The following is an 18665-nucleotide window of genomic DNA, read 5'->3' on the forward strand; positions in this document are numbered from 1 at the left end:
CATTCATCGTGACAACAGTGTTCTGCATGTTTGTCAGCTTGGCTGTTGATCATTAACATGCAATCGGCCCCCTCGCCGGACTGTGCTCAACGGGGCGGCGCCTATCACTTTTAACGGAGTCCCGCGACCTTTTACCTCGCCCCTCGTCTGTCATCTTTGTGTCCTCACGCATGGGTGAGAACATCAATCGAAGGCGCCTGTTCCCTGTGTTGGACTTTATTTATGAGGTTGGAGCAACAGGATGGTCTACCCAAACGTGCACAACTGTTTTTTAAATTATTTGGCCTTGGCTTTGTTCAGTGTTCCAAAATGTGATTTACATTTTTGTGTGGTTAGCTTTCATGCTAATGAGCATTTTACTCAACAAAAGAACCACAATGTGTGTGTGTGAGTTTTTTTTTAATTGCATCCCAGAGTAGGTAATTCCTTTTAAACATGCTCCACAGGTTCTCCATAGGATTTAGGTCAGGAGTCTAAAGTCAAACCTCAACACCGTGAAGCAAAATGTGCTGATAATGAGCTGATTTAAATTGAGGTGCAAAATTTACGACTACAGTTTTTTTTAATTGTTAATATTTTTTTTACATCACATCACATCAAGTTGAAAATTCTGCAGCAGCCCATTCATGTTTTCGCTTGGGTCAAAATGCACGATAGGGGCGAAACAATCAATAAGCGCATCAATAGTGATGCTTCCAGTAGCTGCAAAGACTGCTGGCCGCGTCAGCCCCCCCTCCCTCCGTCCCGAGTATACATAAAAAGGCGTGTCCTCCCCCCCCCCCTACCTCCCACACACGAGTGAGATTGAGCGCCCCACACGCACTTCTGAATGCCCTTCATGGATGCTCCAGGACTCCGGCATCCTCCGTGGAATTGACACGCTGTTGTGACGAGGTGGGACGTGACCACGCAACAGCATCTCGAATTGTAAGTCAACTGGCATGTGTGTGTTTGTTTCACAAATTTTCTATCTACGTTTAACATGCGCAATGACATGCATGCTATCGTCAAAGGGCTGACGTCAGTAATTTTCAACGCGGGGCTAAAAATAAACCCCATGTAGTTCTATGCACAAGAGACCCTTTTATTTATGTATGTTTTTGCAGTATGCCGCAAACGGGTTTGAGGCAGTTGCGTAGCAATAATGTGTCTTTGGATGGGATATCTGCCAGGGACCACACCCTTCCTTTCAGGCCACTTGATTAGGTACACATGCCCATCAAGGCATTCAAAACTCTACGAGATGTCATGGTGCCATGTGGCTTTATGTTTTTACTTATATTTTTGTTCTGCATCATACGGAGTGTGCCTAATATGATCGTCTCCTTAAATTATTTCCACATAGAGGTTCAAATATTAAGAACGGCTCTCATGAAGACACCACCTCCACTTAATATTGTGGTCACTGACTCTAAAATATTTTTCCTCAAGTTATCATACATTCTGTGAGGTGTTCCTAATATTGTGGTTATCTTTTTTAGATTACTCCAAAACTATAATAAAAATATTCTGGGGCTACTTTCAGCATGGTGTCTAGAATAATTGTAAGATCACAAAACCTACAGACATTCTGTATCATAAAAAATAAGGAAAACTTGATTATCATTACTTTGTGGATTGTAAAAGTGGACACAATATCACAATATGATTATCTGTGTTCTTCCCTCCAGGTCATCATCGCCAGGTGAAACATCTGGGAAGTGTTGCCATGGCAAACAGAGGCCCCACTTATGGCCTGAGCCGAGAGGTGCAAGAAAAGATCGAACAGAAATACGACCCGGACCTGGAGCAGCGGCTCGTCGACTGGATCGTGGCCCAGTGCGCCGGCAGCGTGGAGAAGCCGCCGGCGGGCAGGGAGGCCTTCCAGAAATGGCTCATGGATGGGACGGTGAGTGTGACTCTAATATAGAAGAAACATCTGAATTATTCAAATCAAACTGTCAAAGGCGGCGTTTAACTCATTCACTGCACTCGTTCAAGAAAATAGATTTTTAGTAAAGCTCCGTCTTTGATATCAACAGACTTCAATGGCAGGAAATTAGTTCTATTTTAATTATGTACCTAATGAAGTGGCCAGTCGTATGTGTGTGTAAATCTCCCCCCCCCCCCCACACACACACACACACACTCCCTTGCGCTTTCCAGGTCCTGTGTCGGCTCATCAACAGCCTTTATCCTAAAGACAAGGAGCCGGTCAGGAAGATTTCAGAATCCCAGATGGCCTTCAAGCAAATGGAGAAAATATCTCAGTTCCTGCAAGCTGCCGAAGCCTACGGGGTCACCAAAACGGATATCTTCCAAACAGTGGACCTCTGGGAAGGTGAGTCACTTTGAAGCCAAATTTTTTGTTTGCAACAGCTCAAATTGTCCATTACAGGGAAGGACATGGCTGCGGTGCAAAGGACCCTGATGGCGTTGGGCAGCGTGGCCGTCACCAATAACGACGGCCTCTACAAAGGCGACCCAGACTGGTTCCACAGGTAAAAACCATTCCATCATCTCCATGTCGCCGCCATTACTCCCCCCTAACCGTCTGCCCGCAGGAAAGCACAGGGCTATCGGCGGGAGTTCACCGAGGAGCAGCTGCGCCAGGGCCAGAGTCTGATCAGCCTTCAGATGGGCAGCAATCGCGGAGCGTCTCAGTCGGGCATGACAGGCTACGGTATGCACCGTCAGATCATGTAGAAGACCGGCCGGCCTCGCTTCCTCCACCCTGTGTAACGTAGCCTCTTCTGCCTTCTGCTAACCGAACCTAACCTCCCTGAAACTGCTGCTTTCTTCTCCTCTTTGTGTCTTCCATTCTGCCGCGCCACTGTCACTTCCACTTTACGACTTGACGTGCGTCCCAAGTCCCCCAATGTAACCCAGCTGACATATGATGAAAATGTCAGACAAGCCATGAGTAGTGATGGATGCTGTGAAAAAGGCATGTATGTGTCTTTGAATGACATTAACCACGGTTGTTGCTTTATTATGCCATCGATCGTGTGCTCAGTCGGCCTCACGTCGTGCCTGGTTTAGAAAATAATAAAACACATGAATAGAATGTTAGTGTGCTTGTGTATAGAAAATCATCAACTGATTTCCCCCCCCCCCTGATTTTAATAAAGTAATCCACAATGGTTTATAAAAATTAAAAGTGAATGGCAATTTTATTTTACTTAAAAAACATTGATCAAATTAAACACTCTTTATTGTACCAAAATGCCTTACAAAAAATAGTCATATTTTTTCACACTTTTTTTTTAGTTCAGTAGTAAATCGCTAATGACATTATCTTCCCCAAAATAAATACAAATTAAAATTGACATTTTTAATGTACAGTAACAATATCAATACAATGATAAATCTTTTTTTAAAACAACCTTTAAAAGGCACAACAAATAATGTACATACATGCATCAAATGACTTTATTTACACTGAAGACTCATTAAAAATGCATTGAATGATTTTTCCAGTTATAAGTCACAATAATGCATACTAGTGTGTTGACTTTCTCTCCACACTATGTTATGCAGGGGTGTGTTCACTTTACAGAGATGTTATTGTCTTATCTGGTTCCCTGGGGTTCGTCCCTCCCGCCAGCTCGCTTGTCTCTCCTTGCCGAGTACAATCTAATAATAAAGAAGCAGCCGGACAACACAGTCATTAGGACGTTAGGGCAGCGGCTTCCTGTGGACAAACTACACAAATGTTGACCAACGTATTGACAAAACTCAAAAGTGGTGTTTGCTGTAAAATGTCTGAGAACCACCACAAGAAATCAATTAAAGTAATTAATACGTTTTTTTCCATGTATAATGCGCAAAACTTAACAAATTTATTGTCCTAAAATCTGGGGTGCGCATTATACATGGGTACATTTACTATTATTTATTTTTTGGACACGTCAGCTATATAAAGAGCGAGAGTTCAGTTCTCTACTTAAATGCGTATTACAGGTAATATTGTATTTCACAACACTTTGCCTTGTTCCTTTCTTCTCTGCTGTTCACTTCAAACACGCTCCATACGAACACAATGCTCTCGTATCAGACGCTTGCTCGATCACCTGCTCGTTTGCTGTCACAATGTACCCTACACAAATCCGAAACATTTCTTCGCTATCGAGTTTGCTAGCGCATGGGCAGTGATACTGACCGGCAGAATAACAACCGGTTGTTCCCAAAGATGATCTTTTTTTTTAAATAATTTTACGTTTACGGACTTAAGTAGGAGTCAAAATTTGGGTGCATATTATACATGGGTACAGGCTTTTTTCCAGCATCAACGTGCCATTTTTAGGGTGCGTATTATACATGGGGGCGCATTATACATGAAAAAAAACGGTAAGTCAAATCCAGTGGGGTGATCCAATTTGAATGTTAAAAAAAAACATCTGGTTGAATAACATGGAAATTGTCCTTTCGGTGTAATATTAAAGCCATGCTTAAGTGATGTGTAACTTGCAAATACAATAAGTAAGCCCAAAAATCTCAAGCACCCAATTGAAATAAGGTCCAAAGTTCTTTGTTCCGCTCCACTTCTTCCACTTTTGATCCCCAGATCACATTAAACCCATTTGAAGATAACGCATCGAGGCGGTATGAGGTTAGCGATGTCACCGATGAGCGTCAGCGTCCCTCTTTTGCTCCTCCTGCTGGGACTTGGCTGCGTTGCGCAAAATGACGGCCCGAGCGGTGATAGCAAGGGGTGCGTTTGCGGCTACCCAGGCATCCCTGGGGACCCGGGCCACAATGGGGTACCCGGAAGAGACGGCAGGGACGGACTGCGAGGCGAGAAAGGGGACACAGGTGAATGACCGCATTTAAAGAGTTAGCCGCCGTTATGCTTAACTTTGTCCCTGTCAGGTGGAATTGGTGCAATGGGACCAGCGGGAAAAGATGGACAAAAGGGGGATGGAGGTCCGGCTGGTAAGTGCTTATTCTGTTGGCTTTTTTTAAACAAATATTAATTATTGTTCAATTAGTCCTCTTTGGCACATAAGCGGTATCAAGTAGTAGCTGGTCGAAAAGAATTCCACACCTGTGTCTCCATATTTCCGGCATAAACAGATGCTCAACTATATCTGAAAAATTATTCTCCTCTGTTTATTTATGTATCTAGGTGCACCTGGTCAAGCGGGGCTCAAGGGAAAAAGGGGGGACAATGGAGACCACGGACCACCTGGTAAAATGGGGCCTCAAGGAATCCAAGGGCCCATCGGTCTGAAAGGAAATAAAGGAGAGCTCGGGTTACCCGGACCCCAGGGACCCAAAGGTGAAGAGGGGTCTTCTGGACCACAAGGTTTAAAGGGGGAAGCTGGTCTTCGTGGAGATCGAGGCATTCAGGGCCCCTTGGGTCCTCCGGGCAGGCTGGGGCCTAAAGGGGAAGTGGGCGCTGCTGGTCCCAAAGGCGGTCTTGGTCACAGGGGGGACCGGGGCTCTCAAGGAGACAAGGGCAATAAAGGCGAGCAGGGAGATGCATGGGTCATGTCCAAAAGCGCCTTCTCCGTAGGACTCACCGTGCAGAGCAAACTCCCGACCGCCCACACCCCTGTCCGCTTTGACAGGATCATTTACAATCAACAAAATCATTACGATCCCCAAACCGGAAGGTTCACATGCTCGGCAGCCGGCACATACTTTTTCACCTATCACATCACCGTCTTCTCAAGGAACGTGAAGGTGGCCCTGGTGAAGAACGGCGTCAAGGTACTTCACACCACCGACAGCTACCAGAGCGGTGAGGACCAGGCAGCTGGGGCCACCGTGCTGCACTTGGAGCCCGGGGACAAAGTGTGGCTGCAGGTAGTCGGGGGAGAACTTTTCAATGGGCTCTTTGCTGATGAAGATGATGACACCACATTCTCTGGGTTCCTTATTTTTGGGGCCTAATTTTGAGTGGACGAGCATATGTGGAATAACAAAAGTAAGTAGATGGAAAGAAAACAATACATTAGTAAGTTGAGAGAAGAAAGACAGCTTGTGAATACATGAAAGAGAAATAAGTTTTCAAGGATGCATTTTTTTGTGCATGTTGTCTCTGCAAGTGTTTCTGAATGCTGTGTTCAACTCTGCTTTATGTTCATTTCTCTTTGAATGACAAGGTATTGTTTAATGGATTGCTGTACTCTTAAGAATAAATGATTTAAAGAAAAAGTCCTCTGTTGCATGTTTTCTTCCTGTACACTCGTGAAACAATGTGAGGAAAAAAATGCACCAACTGGATGGTCCAGTCTTGACTATTTCCTCAGAGGAGAAAAGGGGCTTGACTGCTACGCCACCAACCAGCACATGGTTGGCTTGTAGCAAAACAGTCACCTGTGGTCAGCCAATCACCTTTTAATATGATCTATCGGACCCCGCCCCATTTGACTCGTTTGGTGTCCTCGCCGGAATAAGGAGGGGGCGTAAATTATTTTACCACCCGACGCGTGATTGGCCCTCAGCGGAGCAGTCGCGCGAGGGTCAACCAATGGAATCTCTCCGGGCTCTTCTCAGCCCCGCCTTCTTTTTGGAGACAACTGCAACAAGTGCATTAAGATGCTCTTCGTCCTCCCCGAGACGTACTTGTTTTAAACAGCAGCTACCTTAAATAACTAGTTACCTACGCCACCGTCACCGTAAAAGACATTTCAGTCACCTCAACCTTTTTGTTTAGGCATTTATATCTACTTGACAAGTCGAATTTAAACAACTTTTGGCGCGACTGAAGTTTATAGGCGAGCGCTCGCCAGCTAGCTTAAGTTGCTACTCGTAGCCTAGTTTTGTTTGCGAGGACCCACAAAATGAAATAGAAACTATTTATTTGTTTGGTTTTTCTTTTTAATTGGCTCCCCCTCGACATGGACGAGGGGAGCGAGGTTTCAGAAAAAGCCCGGCTATATTTCTATGGCTAAAAAAGGACCAGGAGGTTTAATATCAGTGACTATGAGCCAGGTAAGTCGTCCATTTTGTGTTTCTACAGTAACTTTCTCATAGAAGCTGTGTGTCGTATTGTAGTATTTGTGTCGCGTTATCACTGTGCTCCCCTGTGTACGGGGGGGGGGGGGGGGGGTATGGTGCGTTACAGCCCTGGTTGTTATAGTGACGTAGGAGAAGCCAGGCTGGCTGAAGGAGGGGGGAGGCGTGAAGGGGCTTACAAAGAGATTTATGGGCCAAAAGAAAGTGAATCAATGGTAGAAAGCAATAGGCAATTTGGCTCCAGTGTAGGGTTAATCCCTTTCCCTGCTTCAAGAAGAACCATCCAAAAACGAATACATTTTCGAGAAGACAATCACAAAATCGGGATACTCCTGCAGAATATTGGTTGCAGGAACTCAAAATGCCAAGTCTGGAATAACCACTTCAACAAGAGTACATTGCTCCAATAATTGTGAAAATCGCACCATGGAAATTGTGTGTGAAATCACCAACCAAAGATAATTGGCAGAAAAACACTTTCTAATTCAAAAAACATTGTGACATTTACTTAAGATGATGCACTGACAGGTCCCCATCACTATCGGCAGTGGTAGAAGTTAACATCAGCTGGTAACAGTCAGCTGCTCAATTTAAAGTACGATAAGATCATCTTTTGTACTGCAGTATTTAACAAAATGAAGGTATCGGCGTATTACTGTCGAAATGTCATAAAACTCCCAATAGGAAACTATAGTCTGATGGTTTTTTTTGCATAGCAGGTGACATGCCAGCATGTTTAAAAAAACAAAAGTCCACTTCCTGTAGTCTACTTTCTCTTTCATACTTGCTTGCCTCTCTGGAATTTGAATAGTTTCTATAGCATCAAATAGAATTTCAATTCTTTAGTCGGGTTCAAATTCCATAGTTGTCTTTCTTTTTGAAAGCGGCTATCAGGTAAAAGTGTTGACTCTTGACAGGGCTCGTCCGTGTATTGTATGAAATTCCCCAGTTGTCTGTCACTATAACAGTGGATCTGGTGTGAGTACAGAACATCCGTCCCCCAGGCAGGCCCAGCTTCCCACGCTCTTGACATGTTAGGGGGCGGGGCTTCTGCCATTCTCTGTCCTTATGGCACATCCTGAAATGGGGAAGTCGAGGTCAAGCGATTAAATGTGTGGTGCCATCTTGAAACTTTTAATAAGTGCACAGGGTTCGACCAAAGTTTAAATGATGAATTGAATGACGACTACACAAAAAGTTGAACCGGGCTGGCCCGAAACCGGGCAGCAACCGGGTGGGCTGTTTGGAAACTTTTGGGTGTCACTTCAAGTCAGTGCCAAATGGACCGCTTGTCTGCCTGATTGGGCTATCATGTGTAGATGAAACCGCACTCAAAAGCAAAGCTGCGCTAATCACATTAGCAATGGCATGGAAAAGGAATATGCTGTGCACACACGCACGCACGCATGCACACACACACACACACACACACACACACACACACACACACACACACACACACACACACAGGACTTGTCCGGTGTCTTACGACGAGCTGACTCGGAGCACTTGGCAATGAGCATTTTGAATGGTTAATCGGGCGAGCATTGTACACACCAACAAAAATAAATGCAAGCAAGACATTTTCAAATGTGTAAAAGGAATGCACCCCTTAGCATAAGAACAAGTACCGTAATTTTCGGACTTTAAGTCGCGTTTTTTTTCATAGTTTGGGTGGGGGGGGCGACTTATACTCAGGAGCGACTTGTATATGTTTTTTTTCATAAATTTTTACTTGATCATTAACACATCACTTACTTCCAAGTATAGTTGACCACTTTGCATGTTATTTTTAGTATAGTTGATCACTTCACATGCTTTGATATCTTTATCTTGAACATATTCAAAACATGAAAAATAGAGGGGAAAATCAAATAAAGTAATTAACACTTTAAAGCGCCATATCCTCTGGACATGTCCTCTGTCACCAGGATGACATAAAGGACGAGAAATTTGATCGATGGATTTAATGATTTGGAGTGACACAAATGGTTTTGATAATATTGTTGTTTATGTGATAGTTATTTAAAATATAGTTTATATAACGTTGTATGGGCCTGTGGAATAATTTGAACTGCGGCGCGGCACACAGCATTGTTGACAAAGGACGATCGATGGATTTAATGAATTGGAGTGACACCGATGGTTTTATAAACGTGTTATTTATGTAATTTTTTTTTTTAAATAACTAAATGTTACGTCAGGCCCGTTCTCAGCTCCTCGTTTGTGTTTGTCACGTTAGCATACCGTATCGTTTAGCCTGTTGTTGCTCGTTCATGTCTGTTCTTGGTGTTGGATTTTGTCGAATAAATTGCCCCCCAAAATGCGACTTATACTCCGGAGCGACTTAAATAACTGAATGTTACGTCAGGCCCGTTCTCAGCTCCTCGTTTGTGTTTGTCACGTTAGCATACCGTATCTTTTAGCCTGTTGTTGCTCGTTCATGTCTGTTCTTGGTGTTGGATTTTGTCGAATAAATTGCCTCCCAAAATGCGATTTATACTCCGGAGCGACTTAAATAACTGAATGTTACGTCAGGCCCGTTCTCAGCTCCTCGTTTGTGTTTGTCACGTTAGCATACCGTATCGTTTAGCCTGTTGTTGCTCGTTCATGTCTGTTCTTGGTGTTGGATTTTGTCGAATAAATTGCCCCCCAAAATGCGACTTATACTCCGGAGCGACTTAAATAACTGAATGTTACGTCAGGCCCGTTCTCAGCTCCTCGTTTGTGTTTGTCACGTTAGCATACCGTATCTTTTAGCCTGTTGTTGCTCGTTCATGTCTGTTCTTGGTGTTGGATTTTGTCGAATAAATTGCCTCCCAAAATGCGATTTATACTCCGGAGCGACTTAAATAACTGAATGTTACGTCAGGCCCGTTCTCAGCTCCTCGTTTGTGTTTGTCACGTTAGCATACCGTATCGTTTAGCCTGTTGTTGCTCGTTCATGTCTGTTCTTGGTGTTGGATTTTGTCGAATAAATTGCCCCCCAAAATGCGACTTATACTCCGGAGCGACTTATATCTGTTTTGTTTTTTTCTTCACATTTTTGGGCATTTTATGGCTGATGCGACTTATAGTCCGAAGATTACGGTATGTAGTTCTGTACATTTATGATGCTGGGGAAAAAAAAAAGGAAAATGGCAAGCGGCCATTTTCCCATGGGCCGCCCTCGTCTGGAGTCCCTTGGCTCTAATGCTTGATTCTTTACGCCCTTAATGAATTTGATCCCCGGCCCGAGGCGAGCGACATACCTCTGCAGAGGTGAACTCCGTCTCAGAGTTTACTCGTGTCTCTCATTAAATCAAAATAAACATGGCATAAGGGCGGAGGGAGTCAATGATGGAATTCCTCACAGTATATGGACGCAGGCTGGAATCTCCAGAATTAATTGTATATATTTTGCATTCATGTTTACATATCTGCGTGCATGTTCATCCTTGTCTCCGAGAGTCTAATCTGAGGCTGGCTCCAGCTGCCTGCGTCAACCTGATGGGAGGGAGTGTGCCTGAGGGTGGGAAAGGCAACTCCTCTTTGAGCTCTTCATTAACTCGGGACCAGGACCTCAAGAAAATTCACAGAGCAACACGCAAAAGCAAGAGGGAAAAAATATTATTAAAAAAGAAAAAGATTTCATGAAATCCCAAGTTTTTTTCAAATTATGTTCGTTATGTAAAATAAAAATGCCAGCTGACCCGTGGCACCTTAGTCACTGCAGTGACTCTTTCTGACGGCAAGTGCGGGCCCAGGCCCTCATGGGGGCGTCTGTCTCGGGATCCAAATCCAAGAAAACAAGCGAAGTCGACTTGTTGACATTCCTGGCCTATCTCCTATCTCCGACCCCTCTCCCGGCCTGGATAGCAGACGGGATAACAGATCCCGCTGCTCTTCGTCAGTCCTGGGCGGGAGTACAAGAAGACAATTGAGACCCCCGTTTTGAAAGTAGCGCATTGTTCCCCTTGCTCACTGTCTGTCAGCGGGCGGTACTCGGCAGCGCCAGCGCCACACTAACACCAGGAGTGACGGAAGATTCCGCACGCCATTTGTATCTGCGACACAGCTCTTGTACTGGACGTAGGGTTTTCCTGGATCAAATTAAGGTAGAGATGATATCGTCCTGATAATTCCCATGCGTGTCTGCGCCGCCAGTATTTTCTAATCGGTAAATATCAAGCCTACCGGTTTGGACACAACAAAATAAAATAGTCAACTTAAGAATAGTCTGAGTGAATGTTTTTGGTGCTTACAATGTTTAATTCTATTTATTTAAAGTGAACTGAATTGGGCGCTGTCGCATCAGCAATAGAATAATTTACATTTAGTGTCAACTTTTACTAATTAATGCAGAGTAACACTGCAATCACATTTAAGAAAAAAACAATACCCAACCATCCCAAATCTCACATGCATGAAAAACATGCAGGGGGGGGATTGCCTGCAGCCCATTGTGTGGTGCACCAAATGGCGATGTTGGAGTAAAAGGTTGGAAATTGCCATTAACATGGAGGAAGCATGGCAGTCTATCACATTAATCACAACGGATTAGCATTTTTCATCGCTTAGTCATGCTCCAAGAGGCTCGCTTCAAAGGGCCAGCTGCGTTAACTACCACTGTGAATTGCACGCACACGCACACACGCACACACACACGCTAATCGAGGACCCCAACCTGGGCCTCAGCTCCCCTCTGACTTTCAAATCACAGCACCAGCGTTAAATGCTTGTCCTGTTCCTAGTGTGTGTTTTGTTCCAGAGAGACAGTGTTCTTTAATTACCTGTTGAGTCATCCAGTGTGTGGTAACCAAGCGTTATCTGTCAATGTGCTCATTCCTTAAGTGCCTGCTCAGGACTTGCTACTGCAGTAGCTGCCTTTCATTGAATCTTTAAAAAGTTATGCTGAAGTGGTCATCATGTAAATAAGAACCGATGATTCTTAAAAACCCTAAAAAGTCTTATTTTCTTCCACAGGTAGAACCAGAGGACAGAGTCTCGTCCATAAGCGAAGAGCCTTTCCCTCGCTTCCGCTCCTCCAACGCGGACCCTCCGATCCGGAGTCGACCAATCAGCGACCTGTACCCGTTCCGCGGTGAACCCGAGAGGAGCGCCGCCCCCTACCTGGAGCCAGTCATCGTGGGCCCCGCCGCCACGGACGAGAGCCACCCGAACGGCGTGGGCTCCTCCTCCGGAAAGCCCGGCTCCTCAAGAATCATGAGGCTGTTTTCCAGCTCCAGGAAGGGCTCCTTTTCTGTGCCGAGTCCCTCCACCGATGGTTCTGTCGGTCTCCCCGGACTCGGCGTTGTGGACTCATTTAAAAAGATGCGCTCCTCCGTGCTTCAGGGGATTCAGAATCGCGGAGCAAGTGGATTTGCATCCTCGTCCGGTCGGGAAGCTGGAAATGCGAACGCCTTCACCAACGCCAACGGAAAGTTCACCGCGAGTCACGACAACGTTGATTTTGACGAAGACGACGACGTCACCGAGGGCCTCCAACGCAATTCCCGCTTCTCCCGGAGTATGAGGAGAGCGTATGAAGCCGGACGCATTACCATGTTGGACACGGACGAGGAGAGCCTCGCAGCGGGCAGCGCTGAGCACAAGAAAGCCGAGATCAACGGGCAAGCGGATAACTTGTCCAATGCGACCCTGCTGAGCCGACTGAGTAGGAGTGCGGAAAACCTTTACCTTTTTAAAATTCCGTTCAGGCGCAAGACCCTCACCCCGTCCCCTCAGACGGACCCTCAAAGCACCACAGCAACAAATGGGGCTCCGAATATTCAGAGGACCAGCAGCGCCTCCTCGATGGACCTCAGCGGTCTCAGGAAGAGCCCGGTAAGAGTGAAGGGGCAAATGCTTAAGCTGGTGGGCAGCATTAGCGACGTGAACAACCTGCGCCGACAAAGTCAGTCACCTTCTCCGACCTCACCCGCTCCCATGTCGCCCCTGAGCCGTCTCCACGATGACTACTCCCGACGCGTGCCTTGCCGGAGCACCAGCGAGCGACGGCGCCGACCCTCACCCGTCAGACCCCGGGTTATGTCCGCCGGGCACGCCCCGCTGGTTCACGCCCCGCTTGTTCACGCGCCGCCTCAACTGGACGTGGCCGTGCCGCAGCGTCCCCTCTCCGTGGCAGACGGATCCATGGAAATCACCACGTGCGGGTTTGTGTCAGAAGACCAGTCGCCCCCTCATACCCGAACAGACGAGCTACCAAATGAGGTAAGCTCTGATTCATTAGGTATACTTTAGGTTATACTTTTTATATTGGTGCGTTCGGTTGAATTGTTTCAGCGTCACGTGTGCTGTCTACCCATGTCATCTATTGACTCGCGCCAGGTCACATGCTGGACCGACTGTCCTGCGCTTTAAGGAACAAGCCCGGTTAATAATTAGACTTTATGATTAGCAGTCACTTGCGCAAATGGACAGAAATTGTGGGCGGGCAGGTCCAAGCGAGCGTTTGGCTTCCACGCTTCATTCGGCGCAGCGGCACAAAGTCCAGCAGCAAAAAAAAAGTGCGTTTTCCGTCTGAAGAGAGCTTTTTGCTGTTTTTATGGATGGTCCGGATAGCTTAGAAATCGAGCGGCTCGGCGGCCCAGTCACGGGCCGGCATGTGTTTCACAATGGTGCTTGCGCTCTGTGTGCCTTTCCGCTGTGTGTGCGGCGGTCCTGATCCAGATCAGGAGAACCAAAAGGTGAGGTTTGATTGTTGCCAGCTGCTCGCGTCAATATTTGCACATGAAATGAAATCTGCCATGCTAGTGTTTCAATGTGCAATATTTGTGCTGGAATTGGAAAAAAATAATTTTTCCCCCCCAAGAAAGCTGATATTGATTCAAGTAGCTTTGCGCTGATTCTCAATCCAATCAAAACACTTCTTTGAGTAACTGTAGCGCAGTTTCTGATTAACACATGTACTCAATCCGTGTGGGGCCACTGCACTCCATCTCTGTACATTGTGGGTCATTGGCCTTTCACTATTGCTGACTTTGATTATTTCTTGTGATTGTCAGGTCACGTCAGAAGAGAGGGAGCAAGTGTTGCAACAAGATGGCAACTCCTCTGAAACCAGCCCCAGAACTTCTCCAGCATCCCCAGTCTTCCTCCCAGACTCGCCCACGTCGCCCGCCTCGGAGGCCCCCGCCATCAAGTCCCGGCGACAGAGCGGGCGCCCGAGACCGCGGCCCATCTCGGACTACGGGCAGCTCCTCTCCAGGAGGCACTGCATCCCCGAGGAGGCGGCCGACCTGAACCCTGACGAGAGGACGCGCTCGCTTCATCCGGAATGTCTCGGGAACGGCGTGTGCGACAGCGGCCAGGAGTGCGGCGTGAGCGCTAACATCCTAGGCAGGCGGCAGCAGCAGCGACCCGTGTCTGTGATGGGGGTGGAGGACTTGTACTCCCCCGACGCAGATGAAGAGTGCATTCCTTCTGTGCGTTTTTCTTATTTTAACATGTCTAAGTGGCTGTGTCTGGATTTGTAGGAGGGAATGATTCTGTAAAATAGCTGGCGTTAAGTTGTGCAAGACTCATTGAACTATAGAACGCTTCCTCGTCTTGTGTGCAGTCCCTGTCGCGGCCACCCATCCCCTCCCACCAGGTGCCCCCCTACAGGGCAGTCTCGGCCAGGTTCCGCCCCCCCACCCTCTCCCAGAGCACCCCCATTGGACTGGACCGCGTGGGCAGGAGAAAGCTGCACCGGGTGCTCAGCGGTAGGGAATGTCGAATCGAGTGGACCGATATGGACGAAATTCCCGGCTATGCCTCAAGCTCCGCTTTGTCGCTCTGCAGACGGCGTGGCCAGAGGCTCGGCGGCGTTGGATGACAGCGTGAGCGAGGAAGAGGAGGAAGAGGGCAGCTTCGACGAGCTGGCCGATGGCACGCCCTACCTGGAGCCAGGCGTGGAGCTGTCCGTGCTGGTGGAGGTGATCCTTGCTGCCGCTCATGTTGACTTTATGATGTAACGTTTATCTGGTCGTGTGGCTTTGCGTGTGCCTGCCGCCCCGTGAGTAGACTTGATGATTGATGATAAACGGCGTTCTCAAGATGTTTGGCAAGCCGGGCCCGTAATCTTCCATGTTTTACGCGCTCTCATCAGCTTTGTAATGTGTGTTGGCGCAGTGGATCAGCTCGGGTCACGCCGTGTACGCTGAGGCCCTGTGGGACCATGTGACCATGGAGGAGCAGGAGCTGGCCTTCAAGGCGGGCGATGTAATCCGCATCCTGGATGCCTCGCACAAGGACTGGTGGTGGGGCAGGGGGCCTGACAAGGAGGCCTGGTTCCCCTCCAGCTTTGTCCGGGTGAGTGGACTTCCTGACCTGCTTGTTTGCACTCGACTTGTAAGCTGGCCTTACTCCAAATGAAAGCCTGTCTTTACAGTTTGTGTGCGTGTCCAAGTAAGTCTACTCCCCACTCGAGGTCCAACTGGTTTCTGTGACAACCAATGTTGATTGACAGTTGAGTCTTAATTATCCAGCGATTTGATTGACAGATAGGCGTCTGCAGCGTAATTGCTTGTTGCTCATTCAAAGCTGCCGAGCAAGCGCGAGTTAAACTTTCCCACAAGGTCGCCATAGCAACGCACCGTGGCACTCGTGCTTCTTTTGTGCTAAAAGTGTTTTTTTGTTTTTTTTTGGTTCTCTTTACTACTTTTGAAATTCCGCAAGCAAACAGTTGAAGAAGCTTTCTAATAGTATTTCTTGAGGGGGAAACAACCACAGTGTGTGTTCCCTTACACTTGTTTCAGGTGCGTGTGAACCAGGAGGACTCCAGCGCGGGGAGCGTGGAGAGCGTGGCGGACCAGGAGGACCCGACTCCTCGGGAGGCGCACAGCAGCCACCACAGGCAGCAGATGAGGACCAACGTGGTGCAGGAGATCATGAGCACTGAACGCGTCTACATCAAGCACCTGAAAGACATCTGCGAGGTGCGGTGCCGTCACATTTGTCTAGGCGATGAATTTTGTGTCAGGATGATTTTTTTTTCTTTCTTTGCATCTGTAGCCCAAATCGTGTCCCTCAGTTGATGTGCATCGCTAGCACCAGCAACGTGAACAGGAAGGAGCTAGTTCACAAAAGCATTTTTAGTCTTGACAACTTTGTGAGGGGATTTTGTGAAAAATTCAATATTGAATTTTAAGATCATATTGCACAAGCCCTGCTTTTATTCATTCAAGGGTTTTCGTTCCTTCCACTTCATTCGGAAATGATAAGGCAGCAAATTCCTTCAATGTTCAACTTGAGCTTCCATCGCCCTCTGTTGGCCAATGTCTGAACTGGAGCCAGCAGTGACTATGTTTCCTGACTCTTCTACCCAGGGTTATATTCGTCAGTGCCGCAAGCACCCCGAAATGTTCACTGAGCTCCAGCTGAAAACCATCTTTAGCAACATTGAAGACATCTACAAATTCCAGAGGCAGTTTCTACGCGAGCTGGAGAAAAAGTACAACAAGGACCAGCCGCATCTCAGTGAAATCGGCTCTTGCTTTCTCTTGCAGGTCAGTCAGCCGACACTAACGCTAACATTTTGTTATTTTGTAATTCCAGTCAGTAAAAATTCTCAAAATTCACCATCTGGTTTTGTTTTGTGACCAAAGGGCGAGGGCTTTTCCATCTACTCGGAGTACTGTAACACCCACCCAGCGGCCTGCGCCGAACTGCAGCGCCTGATGAAGTCCGGCCGCTACAAGCACTTCTTTGAGGCCTGCCGCCTCCTGCAGCAGATGATTGACATTTCCATCGCCGGCTTCCTGCTCACTCCTGTCCAGAAAATCTGCAAATACCCCCTGCAGCTAGGGGAGCTGCTCAAGTACACCCCTAAAGAGCACAGGTACTCTCTCCACTCCAAGTCCTTACAGCTCAGGGATGGAATTATTTTTGTCAGATAAACGTGCCTGGACACATCCTTGTCCCACGCATATCTCATCAGCTCACGCTAACGTTTATATTACAGGATACGGATCATCAACTCAATTCAAGAGGCCGCAGGGACATTAGAGGATCATATTAACCACACAGTAGCGGTTTAAATCACGTGTCAGCCTATCTTCATAAATTCTTCTTCAATATTTTGCTTAGCGTCAGATAAATTGAACAGATTAGTTGATTAGCGTTCCCATGGGGACTATGTAAATCTGCTCTAGGCTACAACTTTAATCGTCATGAAATTGTATGAACTGTCTCACAATGTATGTATAATAAAACAAACGTGTGTCAAGCTGCTCAAAATTTGCATTGCCGTTCCCTGTGGGCCTTAGCGACCACGGCGGGGTGAGCGATGCCTACGAGGCCATGAAGAACGTGGCAAGTCTGATCAACGAGAGGAAGCGGCGGCTGGAGAGCGTGGACGCCATCGCCCACTGGCAGGTGGCCATTCTGCGCTGGGAGGTAGGTGATGACCGCATTGTGAGCTAACCCGAACCTCCCGCCGATAGCTTTCAGCTAAGATTGTGTCGTCTGTGACGCAGGGCCCCGACGTGCTGGTGCGCAGCTCTGAGCTGATCCACTCCGGGGAGCTGACTCGGATCCTCCGCCAGGGTAAAATGCAGCAACGCAGCTTCTTCCTGTTCGACCACCAGCTGGTATTCTGCAAGAAGGACATCCTGCGCCGGGACCTCCTCCACTACCGAGGGTGGCTGGATATGGACCTCACCGAAGTGCTTGACGTGCCCGACGGGCGGGACCCGGACCTGGGCCTGACCCTGAGGAACGCTGTACGGCTGCGCCATGCCAACACTCTGGAGTTTGTGTGCATGCTGTGCTGCAGGAAGCTCCAGGACAAGGAGCGGTGGCTACAGGCCTTCAAGAAGGAGAGGCGGCGGGTCAAAGAGGACCAGGAGATGGGTGAGCATCTCGCAACTTCTTCATGTGACACTACACATGCTCAATTGCAGGTTTTGACTGGAAAAGTCCATTAAAAATGACTACCCTTTCACGTTGCCTGTAAAAGCGGTGAAAAAACAGAAACACCCTCATTTTGCTGTGAATTGATATGATTTTACGATTTGGAATTTCTGATTTGCTATGTCTCCAGGAATAGAAATCAGCGAGGAGCAAAGGAAGCATGCTATTGCTAACGCCAGAAGAGCAAAACAGGGCAAGATCCAAAGTAAGGAAGCATACTATTCATATTTAGGTGGTTTTTTTTGGCAACTTTTTTTTTAAATGCCTTCCAGCTTTGGGCTACTCCAGCTCCATACCGCCTCACCACCAAAACCTCCACCCGCTCCACCAACGCCACGTGACCATCCCCACCAGCGTGCCCCAGCAGCAAGTGTTCGCCCTGGCCGAGCCGCCCAAGCGAAAGCCTTACCAGCTACTCTACAGCATCACCCGCAGTGCCTTTTTCAGGAAGTGAACCGGGCGTCCGTCCATTCCCTCGAATGTACTCGTTATGCCTTAGATAAAGAAGTGGCGACTAGTGTTAAAATACCAACTGTTTTGTTCTGCCATTTCTCTGTGACAAATGAGCTCTGTTCTACTTTGACGTTGATTCGTATTTTATTTGACAAAGGCTGGAACCTATTTGTTGTTTGTTTTTATTTGAATTCCTGCTGCTGAACACCTTGTCTATTAATAATATTGTTAATAAAAGTCTTGGACGAAAAAGGTCCTTCCAGGCTCTCTCGTGGGGCAGAGTCTGTAATGACGGTAATGCGATACGTGCGTTTTTCCGATGCCTGGCGTCTTGTTTCACATAGAAGCCAGGCGAACGGTGTGCTGAGTCT

The 18665-nt window shown here is 47.3% G+C and overlaps 3 protein-coding genes across 6 annotated transcripts; all 3 read left to right on the top strand.

The window, feature by feature from the left end:
- Positions 1–129: 129 nt before the first annotated feature.
- On the top strand, positions 130–4685 carry tagln3b (transgelin 3b). 3 transcript variants are annotated; one of them, XM_061265181.1, is made up of 6 exons: positions 130–927; positions 1671–1888; positions 2146–2320; positions 2378–2480; positions 2544–2662; positions 4547–4685. In XM_061265181.1, the coding sequence occupies exons 2-6, from the start codon at positions 1709–1711 to the stop codon at positions 4564–4566; spliced, it is 597 nt and encodes a 198-aa protein (XP_061121165.1). In that variant the 5' UTR covers positions 130–927; positions 1671–1708; the 3' UTR covers positions 4567–4685. The 3 variants fall into 3 exon arrangements, with proteins under 3 accessions (XP_061121165.1, XP_061121164.1, XP_061121166.1); XM_061265180.1 differs by lacking the exon at positions 4547–4685 and having other exon boundaries at positions 2544–3046; XM_061265182.1 differs by lacking the exons at positions 130–927; positions 4547–4685 and having other exon boundaries at positions 1652–1888; positions 2544–3046.
- On the top strand, positions 4587–6141 carry c1qtnf9 (C1q and TNF related 9). Its single transcript, XM_061265178.1, has 3 exons — positions 4587–4794; positions 4852–4914; positions 5108–6141. The coding sequence occupies exons 1-3, from the start codon at positions 4587–4589 to the stop codon at positions 5875–5877; spliced, it is 1041 nt and encodes a 346-aa protein (XP_061121162.1). The 3' UTR covers positions 5878–6141.
- A 341-nt stretch (positions 6142–6482) lies between these two features.
- Positions 6483–18550, top strand: spata13 (spermatogenesis associated 13). Of its 2 annotated transcripts, none has more exons than XM_061265160.1 (13): positions 6483–6921; positions 11911–13158; positions 13953–14372; positions 14507–14651; positions 14731–14864; positions 15061–15240; positions 15687–15866; positions 16257–16436; positions 16536–16768; positions 17196–17325; positions 17406–17781; positions 17972–18046; positions 18114–18550. In XM_061265160.1, the coding sequence occupies exons 1-13, from the start codon at positions 6874–6876 to the stop codon at positions 18293–18295; spliced, it is 3531 nt and encodes a 1176-aa protein (XP_061121144.1). In that variant the 5' UTR covers positions 6483–6873; the 3' UTR covers positions 18296–18550. The 2 variants fall into 2 exon arrangements, with proteins under 2 accessions (XP_061121144.1, XP_061121145.1); XM_061265161.1 differs by lacking the exon at positions 6483–6921 and adding an exon at positions 10837–11042.
- Positions 18551–18665: the final 115 nt, after the last annotated feature.

The sequence above is a fragment of the Syngnathus typhle genome, linkage group LG19 (assembly GCF_033458585.1).
Source record: "Syngnathus typhle isolate RoL2023-S1 ecotype Sweden linkage group LG19, RoL_Styp_1.0, whole genome shotgun sequence".
NCBI lineage: Eukaryota > Metazoa > Chordata > Actinopteri > Syngnathiformes > Syngnathidae > Syngnathus > Syngnathus typhle.

Excerpts from the sequence above, each read along its gene's own strand:
- tagln3b (XM_061265180.1), top strand. The coding sequence starts at position 1,709 with ATGGCAAACAGAGGCCCCACTTATGGCCTGAGCCGAGAGGTGCAAGAA. Across the intron at positions 1,889-2,145 it reads AATGGCTCATGGATGGGACG|GTCCTGTGTCGGCTCATCAA; the intron begins GTGAGTGTGACT and ends TGCGCTTTCCAG. Across the intron at positions 2,321-2,377 it reads AACAGTGGACCTCTGGGAAG|GGAAGGACATGGCTGCGGTG; the intron begins GTGAGTCACTTT and ends TGTCCATTACAG.
- c1qtnf9 (XM_061265178.1), top strand. The coding sequence starts at position 4,587 with ATGAGGTTAGCGATGTCACCGATGAGCGTCAGCGTCCCTCTTTTGCTC. Across the intron at positions 4,795-4,851 it reads AGGCGAGAAAGGGGACACAG|GTGGAATTGGTGCAATGGGA; the intron begins GTGAATGACCGC and ends TGTCCCTGTCAG. Across the intron at positions 4,915-5,107 it reads GGGGGATGGAGGTCCGGCTG|GTGCACCTGGTCAAGCGGGG; the intron begins GTAAGTGCTTAT and ends TTATGTATCTAG.
- spata13 (XM_061265160.1), top strand. The coding sequence starts at position 6,874 with ATGGCTAAAAAAGGACCAGGAGGTTTAATATCAGTGACTATGAGCCAG. Across the intron at positions 6,922-11,910 it reads TATCAGTGACTATGAGCCAG|GTAGAACCAGAGGACAGAGT; the intron begins GTAAGTCGTCCA and ends TTTCTTCCACAG. Across the intron at positions 14,373-14,506 it reads ATGAAGAGTGCATTCCTTCT|TCCCTGTCGCGGCCACCCAT; the intron begins GTGCGTTTTTCT and ends TCTTGTGTGCAG.